The sequence below is a fragment of the Tinamus guttatus genome, unplaced genomic scaffold (genome assembly GCF_059628265.1).
Source record: "Tinamus guttatus ecotype Peru unplaced genomic scaffold, ASM5962826v1 Tinamus_guttatus_pri_ptg000180l, whole genome shotgun sequence".
NCBI classification, from domain to species: domain Eukaryota; kingdom Metazoa; phylum Chordata; class Aves; order Tinamiformes; family Tinamidae; genus Tinamus; species Tinamus guttatus.
The window spans coordinates 2413403-2434022 of NW_028288714.1; the positions used below are offsets into that span (position 1 = coordinate 2413403).

The 20620-nt window shown below is 40.8% G+C and overlaps 1 protein-coding gene across 1 annotated transcript in view; it reads left to right on the plus strand.

Annotated features, from left to right (window-relative positions):
- HS6ST3 (heparan sulfate 6-O-sulfotransferase 3) overlaps positions 1 to 19901 on the plus strand; it is a 288534-nt gene extending 268633 nt beyond the window's left edge. Inside the window, exon 2 of the mRNA XM_088523309.1 lies at positions 18891 to 19901. Within this exon, the coding sequence (XP_088379435.1) occupies positions 18891 to 19602 (712 nt within the window). The 3' untranslated portion in view covers positions 19603 to 19901. The remainder of the gene's footprint in view (positions 1 to 18890) is intronic.
- The last annotated feature ends 719 nt before the right edge of the window (positions 19902 to 20620 follow it).

Sequence of the window (20620 nt, forward strand, 5' to 3'; positions counted from 1 at the left end):
GCAACAAGACAGCTACAGCCTGTCTGTGTTTGGCAAAGTGCATGGGGCTATCTTCACCTTTGGACAAGACAGTAATGGTGACGATACTCAACGTCTCCATCATATCTCCTCTGATAGTCGTCGTTCTCTTTAGCCAACTTTGCTTGCAGGGTTGTGCTCCTTATTTGTGAGTATGAAACGGTAGGCTGATTTTAAAATCAAGTTTTGTCTATGTAGCCTAGATAGGCTTCTTTTTAAAGGATGCTAATGTTACTTCTTGTTTGATTGTTAATATGTCCCATACATCCCCTCGGTTAAAAAAAACAAAAGAGGTTGGTAGTATTTGTGTGTGTACCCGATATGCCTGTTGTAGCAGGCATTTTTTCCTCTTCACCCTCTGGAGACAGTAACCGCATTCAAGAATGTATGTATTGACAAGAAACACAAGGACAAAAATCAGCCTCTTCCTTTGAATTGTCCATTACCAAAGTCTTAGTTATTCCTGTTATTTTCTGCCAATAAATGATCACTCTGAAACCACAGTATTGCCTTACTGATGGTGTCAGTCATTTCTTCATTTAGAGTTGTACAGTGTGAAATATGCAATGAAAAAATAAGAGATAGCCATTTCCAAACAAAAGAGAGAGGAAAAAGAGAAGACAGGTCGTTCAATAGCAGTAGTACTTTCCTCTTGATAAGCAGTTCATCTCGCAGGGCCGTACTCACTTGTAATCAGTACAACCAGTAAGGCTGTTGGGTGGAGAAATTACTGATCATCAAGATGATATTATTTTAAAATCTACCTCCCCAAAAGACAGTCACAGCTCCCAGGCTCCTCTTCTGAGGAAGGAGATTCTCTACGGTCTGTCTTTGGATGTGATTTCATTTTGATTTCTACCCACCCCTCCACACATACCCCCCTCAAAAAAAAAAAAAAAAAAAAGGAATCAAGATTCAATGGGGTAAGAGTCAGAATATGACTCAATAGCTAGAGAAATCTTCCCCCCCAAAAAAATGGGTGAGAAATTTAGCACATAAATCATGCCCTAGCTCTTACTCCCAAACCTCAGCCCTTGGAGCTCACACTGGGAACTGGAGAGCAAGATACAGCGGTGCTTCCCCTGGTATTGCCCCTTCCAGCTTGCCCAAATTTTCTCTTCTATTTTTTTCTGTCCCTTTAAGTTTCTTATGAGAACTGTAACAAATAATGCACAAAACAAAATCTTAAATTACTGTGAGGATGAGTAGGAGAGTAAAGGCCATAAGGAGATGTAAAATTCCATACTCTGAGCAGAGTCTGTGTCACCTGCTGTGAATAAAACACTGAGTGACAGGCTGTATGGGGACGATAAAAAGAAATACTGAGCAGTCATGTTACGTGCTGAGTACTGCTCGTGCTGTGCACTGATCAAAGCAGGGGTCTTGTGGAAAAGCAGTATTTTTCATGGAACTAAATATTGTATCATAATGCTAAACTAGATTTGCACAAACTATGCGATTTCTGGCGTTTTCTGACTCTTCGCATTTCGCCATGTAATAGGCTCTTATACATTTATTTTCTGGTAGAATTGACACTGTGTTGTTATTAAATATGTTATATCCCTTTAACTTGTTTTCATGTGATATATATGCGGTATTTAGGAATTTACTATCTCAGCAGTGTCATTCACTGTCTTTCCACTCATATATTTTTTAGTACCCTGGGGAGACTAAATATACACTGAGTAGAAAGAATTGCATCGTTTATGTTAGGACAGATGCACAAAAGAAGCGTGCGGGGCCGCAGAACTGAGCAGACCCGTCTCCTGAGTGCGGCTGCCTGCCCGTTAACTCGAATCAGCTCATGGGCAGCTGTGGAGGCCACCCCTGCCCTGGCGTCTCTACGTCCCCAAGGACTCGTGGCACGTGCAGGAGCAAGTGATGCAGCGCACGAGGCCGGCACGAGCTGCTTCTGCATCTCCCTCCTCTTCCCGAGCTCACACGCTGCTCGATGTCGCCTCCGACCGCCCCGCAGTAATCACATCCTGTCTGGTGGCCTTTTGTGCAAAGGAATGGAAAGTGTTCAAATGCAGGGGGTTCGTTCCGGCAGCGACGGCGAAGGAATTGCTATCTGTGACACCTGCATTGCAAGGTGCGTTTTTCAGAAAATAGAAAACTGGTTTCTATGTAGGTGAGGGAAAATTTTCCCTGAATGACAAGTGTGCCATCCGATTTCTTCTTTACACTTATGACAAAATGAACAGATCTTTTTTCTTTGTTCTTTTGCTTTGAAATAAGTCATCAGCATTTTGAAATAGTTCTCATCGGCATTGCTAAAAAAAAAAATTAAAAAAAAGGCGTCACTATGTGGGCAGATTGATAGAAAACTCTAATAACACAGAAATGGCCAGGCTGAGTCAAGCCAAAGGTCTGCCCAGCCTGATATCCTGCTTCTGACAACAGCCAGCAACTGATGTACAAGGAAGAGGACAAGAACAGGGCACGCCTGACACACCTGAGTGTGTTCCTTGTGTCTAAAAGTCCAAGGATCGAGAATGTCTTCCTCTGTCTCTGCATTTAATAGCTTCTGATGGGACGTATCTTCATTTTTAATGTCACATTTTCTGTTTAGCTATTTATACAAAAGCTGATTTCTGGAGAACCTTTTTGTAAAGTCAAAGCCAGATTTAAGAGAATTGAGTCCAGTTATAATATTATAGATTAAAGCAGTTGTAGGTCTTCTAGCCAGCATCAGAAGTTACCCTGAGGTTTTTCAAAAACATTTCTTGGTCTGAAATTTGTTAAGAAGACCCCAACAGACCACAGTGTAGCTGATGTCTGGCGTGCAATAAACTAGTTTGTTATGGTGACTAACAAATAGATTAGTTCAGAGATGGGTATTTTTCCAATGGACATGCATTACCTCTGCACCCTTCAGAAGTTATTAGTGTGCAGTTTTTGTGGGGGACTAGAGCTGCCCCCATGCACATACCCCACATCTACCACCACCTGTAAGAGCCAGCACTGTTAGCACTGTGGCTAATGTGTTACACTGAATAGTGAGAAATCTTTCAGGAGTACCCAACCTGGATATTCTTCTCTCGTTCCCTGGTGTGCCGCCACTTGCACAGCATGTTATTGTAAATATTTCTTCTTGTTCTGTTGACAATAATGGGATGGATTAAAAAAAAAAAAGAAGAAAAGAAAAAGGCGGGGGGAAAAAAGCGCACTGTGTTGGCCCAGCTGCACTGACAGTTTCTTTTTCTCCCTTACTACTCAGGGAATAATAATGTGACCCTTCACCCTGCTGCACCTGCCATAATTCCCACTGCTTTTCCAAGTATGACTTTTGGACAATAAATACCTGCTCATGGTCATCCCTATTCCTATCGCTGAGAGTGATCTTGCTGAAAACAACGTGGAAAATAAAAATGTCTGAAGTGAGCTGTCTTTAGAGATGGGGTTTGCACAAGTATGCTCAATGGTGGTGTATTTATTAAGGCCGTGGAGCAAATTCAGGGGCCATGAATAAAGCTCTGTGCACACATTATCTTCCATTCCAGCTAGGCCAAGTCTTAGCTTAGCCAACATATACAGCTGCTTCTGTCTTAAGAGGAGAAAGAAGACGAGAGGGCTAAACAGCATTTGGTGAAAAAAGCGAGCTTTTGTCCTTGTAAACATTTATTTGTAAGCAAAAATATTGCCTTAGAAAAAAAGCAATTGAAAAGGAACATCATCAAAGCAGAAAAACCAAAAACAGATTAATTTGCAACCTTTTCTTTTCTTAGCTATCTTTACTAGGTAGATAGGTAAGGCAGGTATTATATCTTCAGTTCCTCAGGAAAATATGATGATGTTTCTTTTTGAAGTCCACAAATGTTAATCTGTGTAAAATTATTGGATATTCAGTGTATTTATCAAAAGAAAAACTGATCTAGTTTTAATTTAAGGTCTAAGTAATTTGCTGCATTGGTTAAAAGTTAGTAGCATTTAATAAGATCTAAACAATTACAAGGAAAATGTTTATGATATTATTACATTTTTACCTGATTTTTTTTGTGTGTATGTGAGTATTGGATTGTATTAACTACAGTATTCTCGATGGAAGAAAGAGAATTTATGGAGTTTACAAAGGAATCCAAAGGAATCTCTCATATTCTCATGGCTGTTTTACTTAGGGTCCTTCAGCAACTTTGACACTTGTTACTACAACAGTATTTTTGTAACTCTGATAGCGCCCTGTTATCTTTAGCCAAAGGGAGGTTTGTGACCTGATAGGTACTCCGGCTTTTCAAAGGAAAAGGAAAATATCACAAACATGCAAAGGCAAAGCTCTGAAGTATTAGATGTACCTACATCTTATGCTTCATTTCAAATGGGCTCTGTTTCTGCTTCCTGAGTTCATGTTCAGCATCTGCACAGATGATCATTAATTTCAGAGAGAGAGATAATAAAGTCCTGCATCCTATTCCCCTGGCCTGTAGTTCAGCGGCCATCATGTTGAGGCTTGATGGCAGCTCCCTTGGTGGGGAAAAACTCAAAACTGGACCCATTTGCTTATGTGGGAAGATAGAGCAACTGTCTGCTGCACTAATGTTAGAGTGTTATGTTACAGCAATGAAGTTACAGAGATTGGAATTCACAGTTCAAAAGAGAATAAATTCTTCCTTGTTTTTATAGACAAGAAGGAAGAAGAGTGGGGACACTGGCTCAGAGACTGTGGCTGGATTTTAATAAAGGTTGGATTGCTTTATGGTCCCTAACAACATTTAGATATAAATGAGTTGAGATAATAAGGCTAATCAAATATCACGCTTCAAGTAGTCAGTTCATGGCCTGCAGGGATTGGGAAGTGCTTTTCCTCCATGGTACGGATGTGCTTCATTGATTAGGATTTGCCTGTTCCCAAGGAAGGCTGCTGAGCTAGAGACATGTGAGACTTGCTGCAGAAACGAATTCATAGGGGATCCCATCACTGCTTTGGATATTTTATTTTATCTGAATGCATAAATATTGCTGTAAACCGAACTTTGTCATCGACGTGGGTTAAACAGTACCATCTTACATAGCAGTATTGCTGCATGATCGTGAAAACTTTACTTAAAGTTTGCACTTTGGAGTCGGGCATGGAGATTTACTTGAGCGCGCTAGCAGATTGGCAGTTTTGTGCTGGATCAGCAAGGCTGAACTCACATAATTGCCTTTCCTGCTAGTTTCCCTGAGAGGTAAAGCAGCCCTCATAAAAGCCGGCGGTTATAAGTTGAGGCATCTTTATTTCATCCTATTACTTCTTCCTGTTGCTTCCTCCATCTCCAGCTGCCAGTGGCACAGCACAGTGCAGAGCCCGGCCGATGCCACATGGGTTTGTCGTGTTTAAGGCTGGAGGTGAAGAGAAAGTGAAGGTTCCACCTGAGTGACATGACCCAAGGCTAAAAAGATGGTAAAGAGGAAGAGCTCCGCAAGGCTAGAATTGGGAAACATGAGGAGGTACAGCACTGTAGCCATAAAATATTCAGAATATTAAAGCAAATGTAAAGATACCATTAAAAAACATATAGTTTTTCACATTTGTTGGGAGTTGGAGGAGAGTGTAAAAACCTTATTTGTGCCTAAGCTATTGTAGCTACTGGGTGCCTTCACATAGAGCTGAAATCCTTTCCAGTGCTGACTCTGGCCTTATCCTGCAAACCCCAATATAATCTAAAGCCAGGCTTTAGTGGCTGTCACGCCAATGCGGTGTGAGCTGACTCTATGTCTGTGTGTGAAAGGTCTCATTTGGGGCAATTATTGCAAGCAGAAATCTTAGAAACATCTCTGTCGATCAGAGTCCTCTGTATGCCTTGTATATAGTGGAAATGGAACATAAAATGCAATTTGCTTTCAAATTGCAACTTTTTACATTAAAGTCTATCATTAACTAAATCGCAGTTGGTAAAAACTTTGTTCTAAAATGGTATAGGATGTGGAGACAAAAGCATTACACATTTTTGGAAACCTTCTTAAAACTTTGCTAGGATTTGGGGAAGATAGGATGGCCCCCTTGTGGAAATTATAGTCTAAACAACGTGGACAGAAATTCAGGAGGGCAGCGGAGGAGGAAGATTCCCATTTTGATAACTTTGAGTTGTATTATTCATAAGAAACACTTCTGATTTTAATTAGATACTTTCAATTATTTTCGAGAAAACTCAAAGTGTGATGTAAAATGGGTCAGTGGTCATGTAAGTTGTCTGCATTGTAATTATTAAATTTAAATACCCTTACATCTTACAGAAAAATTGAACAATTATGTCACAAGACGGAGAGTTTTATGAGAACTTTTGGAGAAGCACAGTTAACTTGGCTTCTTACAGCTCAGCAATATCCTTAGTTTTGGCATGTTGATCAATTAATTGCCATGTTCTCATTAGTAGAATCACCTGAAATCTCTTAATATCCATATTGTCATGTTGGTTATCTTATTGGAAGCAAATCTTACCATTTTTTAGCTAACCTAGATGTTTTAAAGACTCATTGTATAGGGCAAGAAAATGGTTGGGATATCTGAATTTGGTGGTGCTCCATTAATATTCAAGGTCATTATGCTTGATGTCAGTATTAATAAAGACTTGAGGCAAAGCTCAGAGTAAATTGATGTATTTTCAAAGGGATTTCAATTACTGGGACTTTTATTGTTAATTACGTTATTAATTGGGCAGAATTACTATCCGCTGACTCAAAATCCATGGCAGCGAGCAATCCCGGAGAACCCTCATTTCAGCATCCCTGATTTAGAAGCATCTTTAGCTGAATTATTAGTTGGAGATTAGTGGGAGGTTTTTTAAGGAGAGAGACTGGATGCTGGCCACTTACAAGCAAGACGGGATATTTGTGCTACTCATTATACCTAGAAAGAAAGTAAAATGGGATGGTAACAGCTCCTATGAGAAGGAGAAAGAGGATAAAAGGAGATGTTGTGGTAGAAGTGTTGCCTGTGACTACAAACGTGAGACGATGTTTGAGAAGGTTGTTTTCCAACCCTGTTGGATGTGCAGCTGGCCAAACTGTGGGTGCCTCTTGCGGGACGGTCCCCAGGTTTGCGTTTCTCCTGCCCTGAGCCTGTCACTGTCTTTCCGTGGTCAGGGCTCCTTTGCTGCCGCTCGACACTGCGGGTTGTCCCCTCAGTTTGACTCCTCCCGCTACTCCTAACATCTCCCTGGATCAAGGCAAGGTTGGTGCTTCCTCCCCATGCTGAGGCTTCTCGAGGAGGAGGAATGGAGGACTGTAGTGCAAATGCACCCTCGTTTCTTTTTACCTTCTGTGCAGTGGCGTTAGCAAAAGGACAGAGAAGAGACGTGACATGCTTGAGTGAAGGTGCCACATGTGCCCCAGATTCCTACGGTCCTTGTGAGACCCCTGCAGTGCATGACAGGAGTGAGATATAATGAGGGCGATGTGAGGGATGGATTCCTTCTTCTTCATTCCTGTCCAAGGTGGATTTATTAATCTCTCTGGCAGAAAGGCCTGCATGGCCTTGCTTTTAATGTTTTTTAAAGCTTTTATGGGCACTACATGAATTTATTGCTTTTGGATGTATTTCCTCCCATGTGTGCTCACACAGTTTTACAAGATGCAGGGTTTTTAATATGCATGTCCTCAATAGAATAACCACTTTTTTATTATTCCATTTCATTATTGCATTTTATACTTATATTTATTTCAACAAAGCTCTCGCAACATTACTGCTTTAGCAATTTAAGGAACACTTAAACAATTGAGCCCTGTATAATTTAGACAAGGAACAAAAATCTATAGAGGGAAGTTTGTTATATTTCTGTCTCATCCATAAATGATTTACAGCAATTTATATCAAAGTTGTTTGATGGAAAGTGGCATATTTGTTTTTCCATCAAATTGCCTGATTTATACATTTCTATTCCAGTCCTCTTCACTCTCAAGTAAGATATCATTTCCCTGTTTAACCTTCTTCTCTGCTCCCTCGCAGCAAAACAGAGGCCACACTTCTCAGCCTTTGGCTTGAGACATGCAAACACTCAGCATCTGTCTCTGACAGGATAACTATGCCAATCAATGGACATTTATTTTCAGCAAAGTATTTGATAGGTTAACATCTGTGAAATTATTATACAAGGCAGACAAGGCAAGGCTGAATATAAGAAATTTCAGGTGGATAAGAACTGGTGGATGCAAGGTAACAAAACAAGACGAGTTGAAATAGGAACTTTCTGACTAAAGGAAAGTTATTAATGAATTTCCTCAGGGCTGGTCTTAGCTCTGATCCTATTTCATGTTTTCATTAATGATGTTGGCACAAAAAGCTGCAGTATGTTAATGGAATCTGGTAGATGACCTTGAGGATTTCAGTAAAAGAAACAGGATGGAGTTTGGTAGTGCAAAGTGCAAGATGCACTTGAAGCCTGGTGATAAAAGTTTCTGCCATCAACTGAATGCTTATCAGATAAAAAAGGAGAAGCAGAAAGACTAGACACTAGAGCAGAAAGATAATAACAAAGTGAGAAAATATTTCCAGAGTTACAAGGCCCTGTAAAAAATAAAGACCCCTTAAAGAGTGTCATCACCCCCATCAGGGAGGGGATCCTGCCCCTCTCCTCAGCTCTGGTGAGGCCGCACCTGGAGTGTTGGGTCCAGTTCTGGGCTCCCCAGTACAAGAGGGACGTGGAGCTTCTAGAGAGCCACGAAGATGATGAAGGGACAGGAGCATCTACTGTATGAGGAAAGACTAAGCGAGCTGGGCCTGTTTAGCCTGGAGAAGAGAAGACTAAGAGGTCTTATCAACATGTACAAATATCTGAGGGGAGGATGTAAACAGGATGGGGCCAAACTCTTCTCAGTGATGGCCAGTGACAGGACAAGGGGTAATGGGTACAAATTGAAACACAAGAAGTTCCATCTCCATATGAAGAAGAACTTCTTTCCTGTGAGGGTGGCAGAGCACTGGAACAGGCTGCCCAGGCTGTGGAGTCTCCTTCTCTGGAGATCTTCCAAACCTGCCTGGATGCCACTCTGTGCCACATGCTCTAGGTGTCCCTGCTGGATGATCTCTAGAGATCCCTTCCAACTTCAACCATTCTATGATTCTGTGTGATTCTGTATCAGACAGTACATTGCCAGTGAAGACAGGGAAGCATCACACAAGGCACCTGTGAGGCCTTATGTGAAATATGCCCCATTGTAGTCAGGCACTGTGATACATCAAGTCCTGAAAGGACAGATGCAGAGCGAGGCTGTTTGGAATGACCAGGAAGCAACTGACTGCAGGGGCATCCAGCATCTCGTACCCTTGGGGGTACATGACATGGGAGGGATGCTGAGTGGTGCCAGTGCCACTCTGTGGGGTCAACATGGCTGGTGCTTCCCAGCCAGATCCCCATCTCCCAAACCAGGAGTTTAGGCTATGCTCCAGCCTTCGGCAGCATGTCCTTGCCAGCTAAGCGAGGCAGTCCTGGGGAAGAAAACTGCACTTGAGTTTCCCAAGGTCTAAGCATGACCAAAGGGTGTTAGAGGATTGCAGCACAGTCATTCCTGGCTTCTCTTATCAGAAAAGGCTATAAGAACTAGTTCAGCTTAGTGAATTGAATGCTGAGAGGTGTGATTGCTCTCTGTTCTCCAACTTAAATGCCTTTTCTCCTCCTCTGATGTTATATTTATAAATCCCTTTGATGTATTTGCAGTGTTAACTGAAGAACGACTGGATGCAATTAGGCCAGGAACAGGTTTAGACTGGGAATTAGAAATATGTCCCTAAACATGAGAAACCTCCTTTGGAAGCTCTTCCAATAGCAGCAGTGAAGTAAAAAGAATATTTCAAAAGTGGGTAGGTTGTCTTATGAAGGGGATGATAGAATACTGTTATCTGTGCTCCCAGGGAAGGGAACTCTAATGGCCCTGGGAGCCTCCTTTTCCTAAATAAATCAGCACACCATACTTTCTGGGTGCTTTAGCATCTTTAGTTCTTATGAACTACTGTGGTTTTTCTTTTCCTGGCGATGAGGCTGTTTATCCACGTGTTTTAATGTAGAGATAGATGCCTACGTTTATGCACTGTGCTTGATAATTGTTTAAATCCCAATAGCAGTACACAGGAAGGTCATATGTATATAATATAGACATATATATAATATCATAGATTAGATCTGCTCACACATATTCATATGTTGTTTGCTTTTTGTTGTTTGCTTTTTCTAAAGCCATGGGTAGCTGGATCATTTCATTAGCCTAGACATTGTTCAGGGCCCAGATTTGATACCTGTGAATGGAATTAATTTCTACAGGGACATGTGGTTGTTGCACTGTCCTCTCCAATTTCTAGAGTTTCTATATTGAACAAAGTGTCACTGAAATAAATATTCATGAAGTTGCTCATTAATTCAGAACATAGTGATTCAGAGTGCTATAGACAGATTGAAAACCCAATAACCAAAAAAAATCTCATATAAAAGGCAAAGCACATCCCCTATACTCTGTCTTCGGTAGTCAGTAGAGTACAAGGGAGGACAGGTATTATCTGGATAGCAGCTTGGTTCTATTTTTTTGTGCTTTTTCTGCTAGACTTGTACATTTGGTGACAGAATGGCTATATGCTACCCTGCAGAATCACTCAGGTAGGAGGGGGTCTTGGGAGGTCCCTAGTCCAACCCCTTGCTCAAGCTCTGCCCAGTTGAATCTGCCTCCAAGAATGGAGAGGCCAAAGCCACTCTGGGCAACCTGTTGCCTTGCTTAATTATCCTCACAGTGAGAAGATTTTTGTCCAGTTTGAACCTCTCTTTTATCAATTTATGACTGCTGTCTCTGCTTTTCTCACCAGGCACTTTACCGAGGAGCCTGGCTCTATCATCTCGGTAACCTCCTCTTAGATATTGGAAGTCACTGTTTGGTTCCCTCACTAATATCTTAGATATGTCTTTGAAATACTGCAGTAAGATCTGCATTCTCACAAATATAACCTACTACGTCAAGAAAATAAGGCTCTGCACTCCCATAATTTCCTTTTTGCAGCAGTGGATCCTAAGTGTCATTATCACTAAAGATTTTGAAGAGGCTATGCCAACTTAATATGCAGAAAACTTGTTTCTTACTTTAATGATTCTTTATTACTTAGTTGCAAAATGTGCTGCACATAAAAGATGGAGGTAGAAAATCACAGGCCCTAACTCTAAAAACTTACAGTCTTTGAAAGGAAGATCACCAATTTTAATGGTCCCAGACCGTTTTATTCATTCCTAAAGTATTTAATATTTAAGGAGAAAGAAAAGATCCTAAAGTCTTCACAAACCTGTTGGCTATAGTTGGTTGTGGTACAGAGGTAGGTGGTACACAGGATTTTTGAAGTCGTATCTTCTCTATACAATACAAGACTAAAACAGTGGTTCAGTAACTTGTCTAGCGTCTTATTCTTCTCATATACTAGTGTAACTTTATACTGCTACTGATTTTGCTCTAGCTTCACTTCAAGGTAAATTAGAGCCTTTAAGTGCAAGAAATTCTTTAAGATACACATGCAGCATTTCCCTTACCACAGGTTCGCTGTCTTTCTTCTATGTTCCAGCATAAATCCACATCCTTTTATGTTGTTTGATGTCAGAAAGTGAGTGATCTGTGAAGATTTTCTTTTTCATCTGGCGTTCTGTAGTCAGTTGTGGAACACTGATCTGAGAAACAGCCTTTCAGTGCTGTAAAGTTTTCCTGAGGTTTTTCTAATAGTGGAGATAAAGGACTTTGGGTAGTTCAGAAACTATTTTGGAAAAAAAAAAAAAAGGACAATGTTTGTAATTTTTAAACAATAAAATGAATATTTTTATAATAAGTTCTACAGTTACAAATTTATTTAAAAGAAACAGGAAATGGTGACAGGGAATATTCCTCCTAACATGCAGCAAAATCTAAGGTTTGACATTTCAGAGCTTCCTGGTGTGCAAACACCGTATTTCTGTTGACTAACAGACTCTGTGTCATCACAAGTAACTTCTTGAGCAACCACTCTTTGCTTTCTAGAGCTAGAAATATAGTCCAGATTGTCCAGATTGTCCATCCCCCATTGTATGAATCTTATGCAGCAGGGACAAGCAGAATTGCAGCAGAATACCTTTATAACTGCCGGTTTTGGAGATTTGTATGAAATAATACTTAACATCTTTTTTTTTTTTTTTTTATCTTGGCCATGTTCCAACTCTAAAAACATACTTAGAAATCCTAGCATGACCAAAAGGAGTTGTAGGTACCTTCAGAGTTACTTCTCATTCATTTCAAAATATTATGTCGTTGATTGACTTTTGAAGTTGCCTGAATACACAGATTGCACTCTGCAAACAGCTCTGTGCAGGCAAGCTCTTTGACTCCTCACATGGGATTCACTGTGCAGTTGATACCTCTATATGTAGAGGTATCCGATGCAGATGTCTTCAAGTTAGCTGGTATTGAAGCCTGCGCTGTGGTCACTGCGTGCAGTAGAATGAGCTCGGTGATACAGCCCATGCTGGAGTTGGCACCTACCTTTGGTCAGGGTTATTGGGTAGCTCCTTTTGGCTTTAGAGGGCACTTAGACATGTACCTTATATGCAGATGCCTACATTTAGATGTACCTTAGGAGCACTGTCTGGTCCATTCACCTCTGAGCAAGACATGCCCTGCACACCCAATTGCACAGTTTGACCCTCTTTGTGACTGAAAAGTGGTTATTTAACAGCAGAAGCCTGTGGCTTCAAGAAAAGATGGCCAGAGGAATAATGAGGCTTAACAAAAATGTAATCATTGTTTTACCTCAGAATGACAAGTTTAATTCTCTGATTTACTCTGCTGAAGTCAACAGCAAATTCTCCTTTAATGTGGAGCACCTCACTGATTATGGGATGTGACAGCCATTGTTTTAGGCAAGCAAAGTGTTCAACCATCCCAGTTAAAGCCAGTAGAAGGAATGAGTGCTCAGAAGCTCTGAAAAATTAGCCAACTGAGTTTTTTTTTCCTGCATGCCAAATGTGCGACGTATGTGGTAAGAATGGATAAATGCTGACTTCTTCATGGTGACTGCTGCCTTAAGGTCACTGCTTTAGTAAAGTTTGCATAAATAAACCCATGCCAATCTGATAGAACAGCTCATGATATTAAGGGCACACACTTCTGTAAAGTAGGTCTTAGAAGAATATTCCTGTCACAGACCTCTATCATTCGGTGACAGATGCTATGCTTAAGAAACGTGTGTGGCATATCATCTTCACAAAGGTTTGTGGGCTATCCTGTGTATATCTGGCTTGGTGGATAAGCTTCCTGCAGCCGTATGGACATGGATATTTTTTGTGTCCTGTTTGATAGCCTTTTTTGTGTTACTTTTGCTAGGAATAAGGAGTATGCAGTCAGCTCTTGTGATGCTGGGCAGCTTATCTGTAAATTAAGCACAGCACAGATGCAGGGACACGCAGCGCAGGAATGCCGGCGGGCAGGGACTGGTACCTCTGCATTATGCTAGGATGACTTCACCACTTCTGATCAGCACTATCCCAGCAACCTCACTTAGCTTTCTACCTCCCCTAGCATCCTCATTCTATGCCTGTATTCCCCAATTATTCGTGTATTGCTTATCTTCATTTTTGTTTCATCTGTTCATCCTCCTCTATTCACCGTGGCTGATGCTGACTGTACTTTGCTTGAACAAGTGTTTGCTGCTCAAAGGTTATGTTATTGCTTCAGAGAAAAAGGACTTCTGGATAATACTGGGCAGCGTAAAAGGCTTTGTTCTCAAACAACGACGGGTCTTCCTAGCCACTGCCCCTGTCATCAGCAGAAACATGTCACCAGCCAGGCTTTTGCAGGGTCTCTTAGAACTTTCCATGGGAGAAGACTCTCTTCCAGAATTAAAGCTGGAAATTTCTTGTCACAACCTTGGTCATAAACTGCATCAGGTCTTTTTATTTTGCTTGCTCCCAGGGAGAACCAGAACCTCGATGCTCTTATGATGCATTTGGGATTTTCAGTCATGTGTGTTCTTCTTTCTTCTGGCTGTTAGTGTCCTTCAAAATATTCTCCTGTGACTCTGTTCTCTTTTTTTTTTCCTACACCTCAGATATTCTTCCATCCCTGCATGTTCTGCTGTGAGTGTGCTGTTCTCCCTTTATGAAGCTCATCGCTCTTAGTGCAGAAGGTCCTGACTAACTCTTGAACGAAGAAGGGGTAGCTGGCATTTTCCCTGCTCTGAGCTCTCCTGTGTGCCAGCTGCTCCACACAAGAGGAGTAGGGACAGCGAAGATGTCATTCATCCTTTTTTCCCAAGAGACCCTGCAGGATGTTTTTGTTCTCCTTTTGCGGTGATTCTTCACATCTTCAGTAAATCTGTCTCTGCTGAGATGTCTGTTCCATGGTGATAGAGGCGGCTTTGGGATCACCTCCACTAATATCAGTTGGCTCCTCTGAAATGAATTTCTAAATCAGAGCAATGCTATGGAAGGATTAACATAAGATTAGAGTATTTATATTGAAATACCTTACAACGTGAAAGAAATACATGTTCCTAGGTTATAACTAGAAACTCATTTTAACTGTTCTATTAATTAAAGGTTTTCTTTGCCTAATGCTAATGAAGAGACTGGATTTCATGCCACTGGGACTAGAGCCTTTTGCATTTCCAGTTGCTTTTCAATTCTAGTATAAATGGTAGTATTTCAAATACAAAGCTTCTCAAACTACTGAGAGCAGGACAGGGATACACCGGGAGCTAAGCAGTGCTAATATCCCAGGGATTTTGTGTGCTAGCATAGCTCCTTGTGTGGGCTGCTTGGTGGTCTCCTGCTGGTGCTTATTTGGGCATTTGCATGGATGATTTGACCATCACCATGCTTATCTCCTGGCCAAAAATAAACCATACCAAAGTAACAACTTCAGTAACCCACTGACTTCAGTGCATTATTCTCAAAAAGAGATTGATTACTCTAGGAAAATTGTATGAAGTTTTCTTTTTCTTTTTTCTTATCTTTTGTTTGTTTGTTTGTTTTTTCCTTCAGACTATCTAATATCTAAATACCTAATACCAGTAATGACTAGTGGATTGGTGCTGCTATAGACATTGTTTGAAATGTAATCTAATTTTTTCATATATATCTACAGGTATAAACCTGTGCAGACAGTCACGACATGCACTGGCAAAACTATGCACTATGATTTTTCTTTCACTGACAACTGCCAGCTTCCCATGTAAATGAAGGGACACACACAGACACACACATATGTCATCTTCTGTTTTCTAATTCATTTGAAAGATTTGGTTTAAAACATCTCACTGACATACCAGCATCTCTGCTTGGTTAGCTTGATACCTTGAGTAAGCAATGGTCCTAGTCCTTTGTAATGAAACCAAGAAGTCTGGGGTGAGTTAGTTGTCTTGTATTTTTCACAGTGGGCAACTGCAGAGTTTAACATAGCCATATAAACATGAACGTGCTTGAGGTAGGATGGTCATATACACAAATGAGGACAAGTGAGGACAAGAGATTGGCTCACGTTGGCGCACGTTCGGTAGCTGGCAGACTTGCCGCTTTTTTTACCAAACAGTGAAGAAAGAGGAAACTGAAAGCCTTCCTTGGCTTCACTTCTTATGAACTACCTCTTGCCTTTCCTAGGAACTGACTCATCAGCTGTCCCAAGTGGGGCTGAAAACTGTGTTGAGAACTGAGAGCTCTGAATTGCTGCTATATTTAATCTGTAACTGTCAACATTTGAAAACAATTTCCTGAGATAATTTTCATAATTTTCGAACCGAAGCAAATGTGCATAACCTGTGTATTTTTATTTATATCTTTATTCTAGAGACATGATATCCTTTCCCCTGAAGGAAAAATCTGTGTCAGCAGTGCCTTGACTGCTGCACTGCATCCCCCATTCCTCTCAGCAGCTTTGCTGTAGTGTCATCTGGATAGTGTCCAGGGTGGGGTGGAAGAAGCTTAGATGTCCAACTTGAGGTTGGTTAGGGGTAATGGAAAGTCATGCAGAGAAGGTTAAACAGGAGACTGTTTAACAGAAGTGTGAATGTGGAGAGCATGGACAGGACTCTTACTTATCAGTGCCTCACAGACTAAAGCGGATATCAGGCTGCTTCCATGTGAAAAAGCCATTCAGCCTTTATCACAAAGAGGTAACACCCAGAAAGATGCCCAGACCGATCACAAGAAAATCAATCAGGACAACAAAAAACGATATAGAAGCTGGCTACTCATAAGGAGGAACAGTAGCAGATTGGACGAAGTTTCTTACCCAGCCCGCAAAAGGAAATCTGCATAAGTTATACAGAGACACACTTTTCTCATTTCCCTGCATTTGCTTCATATGCTAGTTCATTGCACATTAAGTGCATTTACATATCCGGCAATGAAATGGAAATGATTGATGCAAAGGAGGTACTTTTGTTAATTGTTGCTGCCCTGAGTCATGCCAGAATGGGAATGCTAGGAGTGGGTGAAGACCAAGCTATTATTAGTGGTATAAATAATTGCCAAGAGCAACTTTTAAACCCATCTGTTATCACATGTCAGCATCTAAAATTATCCCAAGATGGGAGAGGTAGCAATACAAGGACTAAAACAACACTACATCTTTGTTGTTGTGTTTGCTGGCAACTGTCTCTGAATCTTTGTCCATATTTTCATTTCTGCTGCCTGGAGTCTCAGTCTTTTTCTGTAACTGTTCTGTTAGTGCCTTTTGGATGTTGCAATAACAGTGTCTTAGGTTGAGAGGTTATGGCATTTGAGTGGGAGATACATTTTTTTGTCTGCTTTTCACAGCACTGGTGAAATGTCCGCTTTTTGTTCTGCTCGTTAGAACGCAGTTCTGAATGTGTTCTCATAGATACAAGGTGAGAAGAACATTGGATTTGAGACAGGAAAGCTGTACATGGGATGCTTGAAGACAGGGCTTTTCACAGTGGATCCATTCTGCTGCAGAGCACGTGAGAAGATTTCTGATACTTCCTAGTCTGCAGGAATAGTAAAAACAGATTTTAGAATATCTGTTCATATACCATTGTGGGTCTGTTTTTCTGTTGATGCGCGCTGTGTAAGTTGCTGAGGTAGATCAAAATAGTTCAAGTGCAGTTTGATCATGTGTGAGTGGCAGCCAGAAAACCTAGACCTCAGATTATTTTGAAGTATTGTCATTAGCACAAATCACATGACTTGTAATGAGAGTTATAATGAAAATATCTTGGTGTTCCCCAATTCACATCCTTCCACTTGTTACTCTTCTGCTGTGAAATAATTTTTGAAACAGCTCTTTCCAGTCAATAGTAGTTCAAGAAATGAGCCTGCAACAGTACAGAGTCAATAGTTTGACCCTGTGACCTTATTCTGGAAAATATATTACAGATGAAGAACTCAGAATGAATAGAGACAAAATGTTCAGCCCTGTTTCCTTTTGATTCCTACGAGCTGGGGCGTACGTCTGCATTTTAAGGAACACTAAGCGACATGACTATTTTTATGACAAAGTAAAGCTGAAGTTTCTGGAGAAGCTGTAGGGAGTCTTCAGTGATAGAAAATGAATGATATCTGAAAAAAAAGATGTATGTATTTTTAAAAGTTTCTAGTTTTTTCGTTCAACTAAAGTGAGCTCTTGTGTCAGATGGCCCTCACAAGTGCTGGCTTGTTTACAGGGTAGCTTGTCTCTATCACTGCTTATTTTTTTCATCCTCGTGTAGATTCAAGAAAGAATATTGAGATCTGTGCTTTCTGAAGAAATCTTAGGACTCATGATTTATTAATGCATTGTCTGCAGTCAGATGAGTCATACAAACTCATGAACCTATTTTTGTATCATATTGTCTGTTAATTTTAGTCATGAATCTTCTGCTGGTTATTCTAGCTGACAGAAATCATAAGTATTTTGATTTTGTTTTATCCTTATGAGATCACCCTCTAATTTAGGTTAGTTGTTATTGAATAAAACATTTTTCAATAAAAAACTATTGAGTGCAATTGTGAAAGCCTGCTTTAAGCATATCCAGATTGCCATGCATATATGTACAAATGTTCAATTCAGCAACTTAAAGACAAATTGACAGTGTGATTTCTGCAGCTATTTTTTCTATTTCAAATCAATAATTCTTGGTGTTTCTTTTGTATTCCTAACAGGTGAGGTTGTGTAACGATAACCTTTATATAAACAAATGCTTTTATACTATATGATTATAACTAAATTTAACAATCACTTGCCTAAAATTAAATCATATAAATGGATTTTCATCCACTCATTATCTTCATTCCAGCCCATTTAATGATAGGGTTCTTCTTAAGTACATCGCTCATGCCAGTCTTCCACAAGTCATTATTTTTAGTGCTTGCAGCATCTCCATGGTATTATTCCTTCTCATATGGTCTGACCAAATACTATATGGATTATCATTTTGCATTTGCATATCTCAAAGAGAAATGGCAAGATCTATCTTGCCAGGGAACGGGCAAAAATGGTGACTCAGTACAGTCCTTCCAGGGTCTGCTGAGCTTCTCAGTGCCAATGGGAGATAGGACATGTTGTATCAGTTCTCCATGTTGTCCTTCAGCTGTAGTCAATTTTTCCTCACGTTTTCTGATATTACTGCGCGTTAGCATTTTCAAAGTAGAGGGGAGTACAGTTCAATTAATTAGCTTCTACACGAAGTAACTACCACTGAGCAGTTGAGAGGTCAAAGCAATTCCTTTTTCTGTTAGCTGCTTATTAGCTTTCATTTCTCTCTCTTTGTCCCAATCTACCTGGTATTTTATTCACAGTACTTATCAAGCTTTAAGGTTTTTACTGTTTGACAAGTAGGCACTTTAACTGCCTGCTTTCCACTGGGATAAGTGAAGGAGGGTGGTGGCGGTGGCTGGTAATCATTTTATTGGAGAATAATAAAGTGAAATCCACTAAATCTGCAAACTGTGTTTAATGATGTGTTTCAGGAACTTCTATTACATTACAATGCTGAGGGATCCGGTGTCACGGTACTTGAGCGAGTGGAAACATGTCCAGAGAGGTGCGACATGGAAAACTTCCCTTCATATGTGCGATGGAAGAAGTCCAACGCCCGACGAGCTTCCTACCTGTTACAAGGGAGAAGACTGGTCTGGAGTCAGTTTGCAGGAATTCATGGATTGTAGCTACAACTTAGCCAACAACCGCCAGGTGCGCATGCTGGCAGACCTCAGCCTGGTGGGATGTTACAACTTGACTTTTATGAATGAGAGCGAAAGAAATATGATCCTTCTCCAAAGCGCCAAGAACAATCTGAAAAATATGGCCTTCTTTGGACTCACAGAATTTCAGAGGAAAACGCAGTATCTCTTTGAGAGGACATTCAACCTGAAATTCATTTCGCCATTCACCCAGTTCAATGTTACACGGGCCTCCAATGTGGACATAGATGAGGGTGTGCGGCAACGGATAGAGGAGCTGAATTTCTTGGACATGCAGCTCTATGAATACGCAAAGGACCTCTTCTTGCAGCGCTTCCAGTACTCCAAGCAAGAGGAGCATCAGAAGAATCGGCTAAAAAGGCGAGAGGAGCGGAGGCTGCTGCGGGAGCAGAGAGCTCACCAGTGGCCAAAGGAAGAGGCAGAGGCAGCACAAGTTGCTGTTACTGAAGATTATAATAGTCAGGTTGCAAGATGGTGACACTCCTGCCTCTTGACTAGATGACGAGCATCAGAGAGGATGGTATTTTGTGCAACTAGGCTACGCAGAAATCAGACAAGGAAGGGCCCTTGCTTTGGCAAACAAGACAAAGTCTGACAACTATCCTTCCTTGTCTCAGTTTTTCTTGGTTTCTGTCAGTGAGGAGAATACATTTTTTTTTCTTGATAGACATTAATCAGTGTTATTAAATGGCAGCAGAATAGGTTCCTATCCAAACAGACTTCCTTCAAAGTCCTAAGCTATGAGAATGGGTTGAACAGAGAGCTATTTCTTTTGGATTAACAGCCGTACCCTATACAATCTGAGCTAATGAAACTTGTGCAGACACGAATCAAAACTGAAAAGAAAAATCCTTTTGGTTCTTCTGTGATAGTTGGCTGCTGGCTTACTTCCTGCTGTCCTTTACAACTGTAGTGGCAAAGGACAACTGTAGTGGCATAGCTTTCCAGTAATGAAATGGAGAAGAGCAAAATTGCTCTTCAAGCTTATATATGCTGTGTTTTGGTTAAGGAAAAAATTTGCTGAGGTGATTAAAAATGCCTAAGAAACACGTGAGATTGCTTGTTCATTGGTTTGTTCATTTTTTAAGACTGCAGTCAGGGACAGTTTGTGAGTGAAGAGATGGGGAATTTAGCTTGTACCTTCACAGATGTTAAGAGCACCAAACCCAGCCAGATAGCAGCTGTCTTTTTAAGTGTGTGTGGCAAAGAAAAAGCCAGAGTGCAAAGACTGAGAAATGAGATGTCCAGTGCAGCTGGGCACATGTTGCAGAGACTGGCTGGCTGCAGGCAGTGAAGTTGGCCTTCATTCACAAGAGGTGAAGAGGCGCCAAGCGAAGTATAAGAAAAAGGAAACAGAGTGGGAAAAGCTTAAACATTAGTGTGACATTTTCCAGATTTGCCCTAAAAGCCTGGAGATACAGCATCTGTGAAGGTAGGCAGGTTTATGATATTGTCTCTTAAAATACACTGATGCCAAGCGAGTACAATTTAAATTG